This window comes from Nicotiana tabacum, chromosome 1 (genome assembly GCF_000715075.1).
Source record: "Nicotiana tabacum cultivar K326 chromosome 1, ASM71507v2, whole genome shotgun sequence".
NCBI classification, from domain to species: domain Eukaryota; kingdom Viridiplantae; phylum Streptophyta; class Magnoliopsida; order Solanales; family Solanaceae; genus Nicotiana; species Nicotiana tabacum.
This window is the reverse complement of record NC_134080.1, coordinates 107,171,344-107,181,117: the sequence shown is the minus strand read 5'-3', so window position 1 is coordinate 107,181,117 and position 9,774 is coordinate 107,171,344. Positions and strand designations below refer to the sequence as shown.

Genomic DNA, 9,774 nt, shown 5'->3' with positions numbered 1-9,774 from the left:
ATTAGTGGCGTTATATATACTTTGGTAACTTTTTTTTTACACTTATTTTAGTATTTTTAGTAAAAAATAACAATATTTTGGTTCCGCACTCCCAAAAAATATCTGATTCGGCGGACTTGAATCCATTGGATAAAGCCGATGATGTTACTGCATATTAAATGAAAGATGGTTGTGATTTGAATTACGTAATTCATGCAACGTTACATATTAACTGAATTGGGATTGTTTGAAGTGTACCTGGGAGAGCTAACATATTTTGGAGTCTTTTAAAACTGGAAAATCATGCAATAGCTTTTATATATTGTGTGATTAGTCACAGAACAATAAATTTGAAATTTAAAGTTCAATGACTTTAACATTTCATGTGATCAAATGTACAAACACAAACATTTCAAGCCTAGCCTTCAAAAGTTTAAAGACTTTGACAAGTCTTGAAGTAGGGGCATTTGTAGGCTTATAAATTTTATTAAAACTAAATCCATAAAATAATTTGGATTATATTTAAAATTCAAGATATATTGGTCCAAATAAATATATGTGCTAATATAATTGAATTAATTACATAAGTCCAATATATATGGATTAAATAAATAAGTCTTAATCTATTGGGCTAAAGTGATGAGCCCACTTCATTAGGCCCAAAATGTCATCTTCCTAGAAGCCCAGTTTGTGTCAAATGACGTGGCGTGCCAAGTCAAACGGAAGAGCCAATAGGATCATGCCACATGTCAAAATGACAAGGCATGCCAAGTCACACTAAAAGGCCAATGAAATCGTGCCACGTGTGCAAGTGACATGTTCTGGCCAATCAAATGCAGTCATGTCACACTTCGATTTGATTGGTTGGAAAGAGTTTGTTCTTATCATGACTCCTCCCTTCCACAACTATAAATAGAGGTCTTCATAACTCAGAAAGACACCAGAAATTATAACAAGAAGCAAGAAAGAGCTCGTGGATCAAACGCTGCAAATTCCTCCCCAAGTTTCAGGCTTCAAGTTCAAGTTCAAGAACAAAGAACAAATCAAGTTCAAGTTCAAACAATCAAGCTCAAGCTCAAAAACAAGATCATCGTTCGAGGAAACAAATATATATTCAAGATCAAGCTCAAAGATCCTTGAATTTATTTACTATTGAAAGAAAGAATCAGAGGATTCATAGAGATTGTAACACTCAAATATTCGAAATAAAATACTACGATTGTTACGATATTTTCTGGTCTTTGATTTTATTTTCTCGAACCAAATTTATTGTCTACAATATGTTTATCGTGATGGTCAGAAATCTGGCCAACTCACAAATACTGACCGATAACTAATTTTTTTTAGAATTCTTCAAAATTGTAGGGCCGTATTATTTTCCTAGAACTTTTTTTAACAGGTCAAACAATAAACAGCGATTTTAAAAAGTTCAGCTAATTTCTTGATTATAATGTATGTAAATATTGTAAATACCTCCGTGGTCAGAAAAATCTTTCAATCAATTTTTTATGGTAGAAAGATCTGCATTCCTTATTAAAGATAGTGAGAAAGTCCCAACGACCACGTCAGTCATGCGTGGCACCAAATCAGTACCTAGTCGACTATCGTACCCAGAATCATTCCTTGGTTTCTCCTTCCTTTTCAGAGCAAAACAAAAGCATGGAAATAAATAAGGAGGGGGAATATTTAATTAAGCAGTAGATTTTTTTTTTTTTAGCTTTTTTTATACATAAAGCCAATATTCACATCATTATCATTATCATGATAGCATGAGAGCTCCATCATTATACATATATGTTGTATACATGCATAGGGTATAGGGTGGGCTGCTGTGGCTGCAGCTGCTTTTGTGAAAGGGGAAACGTCAGACAAATAATACACTACTTTTTATAGAGTTTGGTATATGGGCTATTGATTTTCCTTTTCCTCTGCTTTCACAGGTTATGCCGTTTCAGCCCCAGGTAAAAAAAATTATTTTTTCGTGTTTTTCTTTATTTTTATGTGATTTTGGTATCTGGGTATGGATTTTCTTGTTGTATTTCGATGGAGAATTGAGTTCCTGATCAGATTTGATAAGAAATTGTTTTCTTAATGAGGCTGTAAAGTTTAAAGTTTGATTCTTTTTAGCTTTGGGATTATGATATTGTTCTTTTGGGTATGAGTTGTAATCCTAATTTTGGGATTTATTCTTGTTTTGTTGTATGCCTATTGTGTTGGAATCTTTATGTTTATTGGAACTATTGCTAAAACTATTCTTATAAGGTTTTGGTTATTCTTGGTAAATTTTATGGAAGGTTAGATATAATTGTTTTTTGTGTGGCTATTCTGTGATGAACCTATGGAATCATGGTGGTGACTTAGGCTTTGGGGTGTGAAGTTGAGTTCTGGTGTTTTTAGGATAAATGTATCTTATTGAAGTTAATGGTTCTGTTGAGGCTTGGAAAAGCTAGTACTCTGTTCTGAAGAACCTTGATTGTACTTCTACTGCTGTATTGTTTTTTCTGAGGTTCTAACTAAGGGTACAATTAAGTTCTTTGAATTTCGCTATTGTTTAAATGAGTAATATTTTAATTGTAACTAAGATTGTATCTTTTTACTCATATGATCTTGTACCACAATGCAATGAGAGGATTATATGTGCTTTTAGTGATTGTTCATTGAACATAATGTGCTTTGAGGCTTTGAGCTACAAATATGACATAAGTTTGCTGTATAATTCTCAATCCAACTATTTAGTGTTTGTTCTTACTGCTTGATTGCAAGATGACATTTGTGATAGTCACAAATACTATTTTGAAGGCTGGTATATAAATAGATTTATAGGAAGGTTTTACCTGCAACTGCCTAATTATATCTTAATCTTGAACAACAATGATTGAGCTGATCTTAATGCCACTAATCCTGTTTAGTGCTTATCTAGGTGAGGATGTTGACTGGGATCCTTGATTAGAATGCTTGCAAGTTAATGTAATTTCATTGCTTAAGTCTTAACTTGTTAAATTGTAGCTCTGCCATTGTCTATCTCAAGCTTAGTTGGCTTCTCTGGGTATTTTTCTTTTGTTTAGTATTGTGCTGTGACATACTAACTCGTCTTCCCTGGTTGTTTTTTTCAGGATCCAGTAAACTTCAATTCCAAGAGAATAGTATTGTTTAGGACATGGAGCAAGTGTGCCTTTTCTCTGAATGCTTTGGGTATCGAGCTTTTTCATTTCAGGAAGTTCTTGATTGGCGATTCCTCATCCGTAGAAATTTCCTTCTTGTTTCCTTTGTCAATTGCACATAGTGAACAGCTCCTCTTGACTGTTCAGTACAGGAGGCAATTTGCAATTTCCATATAAGCTAGTGTGTTGGATGTTTAATGCAATTCCTCTAGTAAGCAGCACACCTTATGATGTCAGTTGTGAATGTACTGTTAACTACCTCGTGCAAGTTTATTTTTTCTAGCGCATTGCCGATACGACACCCATTCAAGACCCTTTGGAAACCATCCTCTGAGGTATTGCTGTGGGTTGAATGTTACTTTGTTATAGTGCTCATAATTTCTAATAGCCTTACATCATTTTTGCTGTCTCTGTCCATTACAGCGCTAAATCAGCAGATGCATGTATGCATAGTTGGAGTTAGTTAGCTTTTTGTACACTTGCTTCGGGTTTGGTAGTTTCTAGAGACCTGTCTTCACGATTCAGTTGACTGAAGACTTGGTATCAGGCTAAAGTGTATTGGAGGCAAGGAGCTAATGTGCTGTTGAGAAAGAAGTTTCAATCATCTCTTGAGCGTGTGATCGGCCTGTTGAATTTAGCTGTTTGAGTCTCGGTTAGCTTTGAAGTGGTATCAAGATGCATTGCAGCACTTGTCTTTGCTTGCTTTCTCTCCCCTGTTACGGTTTTGGATCTTTTAATGCCTTATATCTTACAAATAAGGCTGTGAAGCCCATTCGTCCTATCATTGCTGGTTCTACCCTCATCAGTTTTTCAGAAGGAAACTAAGGGGGATTTTGCTGAATCAGTCAGGCCACTAGTTCCTTTTAGTATTTTCTTTTCCAGTCATTCCGAGACCGAAAAAATTTCACTTAGTTTATGTGCTTGTTATCTCTCCGCCTTCAATAAATAAAGTGTCTTACGTGCTATTGAAGCTGCAAAAATGGAAAGGTGCTGGTCTCGTTCCCCTTATTGTTATTGATTTCTTTTTTCTGTATGCTCGTCTAATTCGTCTTAATGGTGCAGGTACAAGATAATTAACGAAGTTGGTAATGGCACATTTGGAAATGTTTGGCGTGCACTTAATAAACAGACTGGTGAAGTGGTAGGTGTAGATGTGCAAGGATCAACAAAGAACCTACTGATGTTGCTGTACTTTTGAAGTCCTTTTAATTCTATTCATTTGTCTAACACAGGTTGCAATAAAAAAGATGAAGAAGAAGTACTATTCATGGGAAGAATGCATAAACTTGAGAGAGGTCAAGGTTAGATGATTTCCTTCCTTTGGGCCATATTTGGTCTTTCCTTTGCTGAGGGTTCAATAGCCATAAATCCTTTTGCAGTCTTTGAGAAAAATGAACCATCCAAATATTGTGAAGCTCAAGGAAGTGGTTAGGGAGAATGACATTTTGTACTTTGTGTTTGAATACATGGTATGTGATGGTTTCCCTTTCCCTTTGTGACCAGTCAATTAATTGAGTATCTAATTCTGTATGAGTTTTTGTAGGAGTGCAATTTATATCAGCTTATGAAGGACAGAGCAAAGCTTTTCTCAGAATCCGAAGTAAGAAATTGGTGCTTCCAAGTATTTCAGGGTCTTGCTTATATTCATCGACGAGGATATTTTCATCGTGACCTTAAGCCAGGTGTTTTACTTTCCCATTTTTTTGTCTGTAAATGCTCTGGGTGATGGTGAAGAGTTGACTTAACTGAAACTATCTTAGTGAATGACATGAGCTGTACTCTCTCTTGTTTTCCTTTAAGCGTCCTTGATCATGAAGATCTTGTATATGTATGGTGATGCAGTGACCCTGCTCCCTTCCTTTTTTTCTTTTTATTTTTTTTCTCATTATATCTTTAGTGATGCATTCACCATGTCTCTTGGAAAAATAAAAATACATATTAGTGTTTGTTACGAGATTTTAGTATTAAGGCACCAAGGAAAATTGGAAGAGCTAATACAATATTTTTGTGATATATGTGCATGCAATCATGAAAATCTGCATATTATAGCAGTTGAATATGTCTTTTTATGTTTATGGAGTTTATGACATCATAGTCCAATTGGACCAATTCCATTGTGATCTAACCCATTTTTACATATGATACTGATGGTTGTCCAGAGAACTTGTTGGCTTCGCAAGATATAATTAAAATTGCTGATTTTGGTCTTGCTCGGGAAATCAACTCTCAGCCTCCATTTACGGAATATGTATCAACACGTTGGTCAGTATGCCTGGTCTTCTGTACCTTCATTGGTCTAAAACGTTAGTTTTTTTCTTCTGATCTCTGTTATGTGAGACTGCAGGTATCGTGCTCCTGAAATTCTTCTCCAGTCACCAATCTATGGTCCTGCTGTTGGTAAGTAATACATACTATACAATATCCGTTTCAGCTATTTCTTTCTGGATGTATATTGATTGTCTTTCAACACTGCAGATATGTGGGCAATGGGTGCTATAATGGCTGAGTTGTTTAGTCTTCGTCCTCTATTTCCGGGTTCAAGGTATGCATCTGTGGTTATAATATTGATTTCTTTGTGACTTGCATAAAAATGTATATAGAAGAGAGGAGGGATTGGTGGATTGGAGACTGTCATTTGCAAATCATTGCCTTTCTGTGACTGTCTGCTGTACGCTCATCTTCTTTGGGTGCAGTGAAGCAGATGAGATATACAAAATATGCAGTGTTATAGGGACTCCATCCAAGAGGGAATGGGCGCAGGGACTTCAACTTGCTAGTGCTATCAACTACCAATTTCCACAGGTCCACGTTGCTCTCCCTTGCTATGAAGATATCTACTGTTTCTGGATTCTTTTAATGAATTATTGATTGATTCTTAGAGGATTTTCATATTAGCTGAGCTCCCCCCTCCCTCATCCTTTTGCCTTTGAATTCCAGTGTATCTTTTAAATCATTGTAGAGAGGGTCTTTTTAATCTTTTCCATTGAAAGAAACTATAACTATTCCTTGGCTCAACATAAAAAATGCTGTTGTTAGATTAACTAACGAATCCATCTCATTTGACATCTGATTTTGGGTTGACACCTGCTTCCTTGTTTTATCTGGCAGATTGCTGGTGTAGATCTTGCCTTGCTAATTCCATCTGCCAGTGAGGATGCTGTTAGTCTAATCACGGTAAGAAGGGTTTAAAAGCATTTATATCACTATTCTGAATTGATCGCTACATGGTCATATATGGACAAGAGCTCCTTTGTTTCTGAAGAAACAGAATGGTGTATCTGATAGGTTGGGTTTTTATCTTATTTGTATTCTGCTGCAGTCTCTTTGTTCATGGGATCCTTGTAAGAGGCCGCCAGCCGTCGATGCTCTTCAACATCCTTTCTTCCAGGTGGCAAATTCCTCAACTTTTTTTAACCTAATGTACATAAGTTGGTGTTTTGTGTCTCTATTAAACTATATAATATCATTTATGATGCGACAGAGTTGTTTTTATGTACCTCCATCACTACGCACCAAGACTGCTGTTGCTAAGACTCCTCCGGGTTTGTGCTGTCTTTAGTATTGACTTGAAAGAAACTTGGGTTTTATGCTGCTTTATGATGAACCTAATAGGACTTTTGGTTGCTGTAGCTGTCATGAGGGGTGCATTGGAGCAAAAGTACGACAAGTGGTCGTTTGGGTCGTCACCCAACCCCAAGCCCAGTAGCAACTTCTCCACCGTTAAGTCACAGGTGCCTGTTAACACAGGTAACATATAAGAATCTGAAGGATTTTACAGGGGTCCAACTAAGCCGAGGGGCTATCTTTGCACAAAATTTTTAATATTTTTCTTTCCTAAATTTAATTGTGAAAGAACCATCTTTTTTGCTATACACAAATTTTTTATTCATTCTGATACTTATACAATTGTAATTTCACACAGTGACTCATGTAACAGGCGTACAAAGGAGGTTGGATATGAATTATCAGGTATAGTTGCCTTGTAAACAACCTTTAGTTACTGTTTACATCTGCCAGATGAATGCTGTGCATGGACATAGGTATTCTACTTGAATCTAATCTATGCAACTAATGTTCAGGAACCAATGAGGAATGATAAATCCCTGAAAGACTCTGTTAATCAACAACCAAAATACCGACCTCCTGTAAGGAATGTCCCAAGTAAGTTCTATTCAACTTAATATTTTTTCACATGTCTCTTGGCTAGAACTCCCACCCTCTTCTAATTGTGGAACAAAATACTTTGGTTTTACTTGTACAATTGTGTCCCTCCCTAAAGCTTTTTATTTTTATTTTTTTTGGCTTGGCAGTGGTTGGTTCTGGAGTGACAACTCGTGCCATTTCGGATGCAGCTGAGAAGCTGGCGAACGTGAGCATTGGCTCTGGTAGAGGACCTACAAAGCAGCCAGTATTTAAGCCAATGAAGGCAGGAGGGTGGCATGGGCATCAGGACTTGTTCCATGGACGGTCTCAAGAGTTTCTTCCTGGAAGAAGCTATTCAAGGAAAGTTGCTGGATGAAGAATGTTATAAGCTTGAGTGTCGTATTCTGTTCAAGTGTTATTTAGCGATAGTAGTCTTTATGTACATGGCTCAGTTTGATGTTACTTTGGTGAGCCAGCAGTCTAGTGCTTTGCAAGTTTGTTTCATTTTGGAGATACTGTCACATCTACGTTCAAGATGTTGAATAAATGTGTTTGCTTGTTTTGGTGATACTATCATTTCTACATTCAAGTATTATTGAATAAATGTTTATGCGTATGAGATACTGATAGTGTAAAAGATTCTTGCTATCTGTGTATTTTATGTAATTTAAAATCTTGTAGCTGTTGTGCATAATGTAAAGTTAAAGTCGAACAAAGCACTTCCCAGAAACAAGTTTGATTAAACAATATTACTAGTCACAAAATACGTAGTAATTTTAATTTGGTTTCCTCAACTTTTTCATTAAGCCAAGCTAAAGATCAAACCAGAAGCATAAAAATGTAAAAGAAGCCAAAAGAATGAAACAATTAACAAAACGAAAACGTAGCTTACTAATAAAAACAAGACACTATGATCATCATCATTCATTATCCACTTGATGATCATGCCTACTTCGAACGCGGAAGCAAAATCTTGAATTGTTTCGATCCCAACGAAGCGCAATCACATCATCTTCTTTTAAATTCCTTCTCTTGACAAAGTAGGGGGTCCAGCTTTTGATGAGTTGAAAACTATCGGTTGCCCATTTCTTCAGCGTCAAAGAATACTCTGATTGTGTATCCAAATCCCAGACATTAACATCAGTTCCACATAACTTTTGGCAATCTGTAGCCTTTTGTTCATCCAAATAAGGTATAACGTAAGTCGTCACCTCTTGTCTCGGCAACAAAAGCCTTGAAGATCCATTCACATCACTCTTTGTCAACTTCTTAATTATCCAGTGCTCTTCCTCTACCGCCGCTGCTGCCGCAGGGGCCACCGGCCGTAAAAGTAAACGCCGTTTCTTGATAGGAACAAGTTTCCGATCTTCTCCTTTTCTTTTTAAAACAGGACCGATATTAGGTTGATGGAACAACCTTTTGGAGGCACAAGAATCTTGATTAATGATATTCGGGGAATTAGAATTGGAGGGCAGCGTCGAGGTTTCGGGTATTGTACCTGGTACAGAAAGACAGAGATCAGTTGAAGGCAGCGGCGATGATGTTGATGACGGAGGATAATTATTTACAAAGTGTTTCGAAGCAGTAGCTAGGTTTTCTGAAAATTCTGGAAAGAGAGACAATGTTCTGGGTTTAGAAGCAGCTTGGTTTTGTGGAAACAGAGACAAAGTGGGGAGTTTGGTGTCGTAGTGATTGTCGTCAAAGGTGGAGATGCATGAGAAATTACTAGCAGTAGTGGAATTTGTTGATGACGACTCATGAGGATAAGCATAATCAATTGGTTCTGCCTTTATAACACTGTTATCTGAAAATTGTGGAAACAGAGACAACGTTTTGATATCGTCCTGAATGGTGTTCATGGTCATGCACGAGAAAGTAGAATTGTAGGGAATGATAGCTTTGTTTTTATCATCACCCTCTTCCATGGCGCCGTAACAATAGCTGGTAATATGCAAAGCACAAAGCAGAATGAAGAATGGAGGCTCTGTCATTACCTTTTTATAGATTTTTATTATATTTCTCCCATAGAAACTCAAATTGGGATTAAGGTTTTCCCAGGTTTTTCTGTTTCATAGGCAATATCAGACTAACCCTTTTATTCCCAATCAGAATAGGAAATTGAAGGGACTCACCCCCATTTACCTTTCTTGATAACCTCTATTTTTGTGTTGTTATAATAATTTGAAATGCCGAGTGTTTAGTATATTGTGATCAAATTGTATAATAGGAATGTTTAGCTTCACTGAGAAATATGTAATAAATGCTGCTTCTATTATGGTGATATATATGAGAAAAATTAAACATATGAAATGCGTGTACAACTGTTACATATTTGCAATAAGATTATATTATAATTGAGAAATAAAATTGTGATAATGTCGGATGTTTCTAAATGCAATTTGATTTATAATTTGGGTATGTCTAATTATGAAAGTTACTAGCGGATAAATTTTTTTGATTTATAAAATCAGGAAAGTTTTAGACTACTAAA

At 36.3% G+C, this 9,774-nt stretch overlaps 2 protein-coding genes across 6 annotated transcripts; one reads left to right on the top strand and one right to left on the bottom strand.

Annotated features, from left to right (window-relative positions):
- The first annotated feature begins 1,456 nt into the window (after positions 1 to 1,456).
- On the top strand, positions 1,457 to 7,906 carry LOC107791635 (cyclin-dependent kinase F-4-like). 5 transcript variants are annotated; one of them, XM_016613731.2, is made up of 18 exons: positions 1,457 to 1,940; positions 3,093 to 3,475; positions 3,564 to 4,127; positions 4,203 to 4,281; positions 4,373 to 4,441; positions 4,520 to 4,609; positions 4,684 to 4,822; positions 5,300 to 5,402; positions 5,485 to 5,537; positions 5,616 to 5,682; positions 5,834 to 5,942; positions 6,249 to 6,314; positions 6,460 to 6,528; positions 6,622 to 6,682; positions 6,771 to 6,887; positions 7,078 to 7,109; positions 7,220 to 7,301; positions 7,451 to 7,906. In XM_016613731.2, the coding sequence occupies exons 3-18, from the start codon at positions 4,120 to 4,122 to the stop codon at positions 7,657 to 7,659; spliced, it is 1,353 nt and encodes a 450-aa protein (XP_016469217.1). In that variant the 5' UTR covers positions 1,457 to 1,940; positions 3,093 to 3,475; positions 3,564 to 4,119; the 3' UTR covers positions 7,660 to 7,906. The 5 variants fall into 5 exon arrangements, with proteins under 5 accessions (XP_016469217.1, XP_016469216.1, XP_075074116.1 ...); XM_016613730.2 differs by having other exon boundaries at positions 7,063 to 7,109; XM_075218015.1 differs by lacking the exon at positions 4,520 to 4,609 and having other exon boundaries at positions 1,538 to 1,940.
- A 195-nt stretch (positions 7,907 to 8,101) lies between these two features.
- Positions 8,102 to 9,559, bottom strand: LOC107791634 (uncharacterized). Its single transcript, XM_016613729.2, has one exon. It carries the CDS (start codon positions 9,272 to 9,274, stop codon positions 8,204 to 8,206), a length of 1,071 nt encoding a protein of 356 aa, XP_016469215.1. The 5' UTR covers positions 9,275 to 9,559; the 3' UTR covers positions 8,102 to 8,203.
- Positions 9,560 to 9,774: the final 215 nt, after the last annotated feature.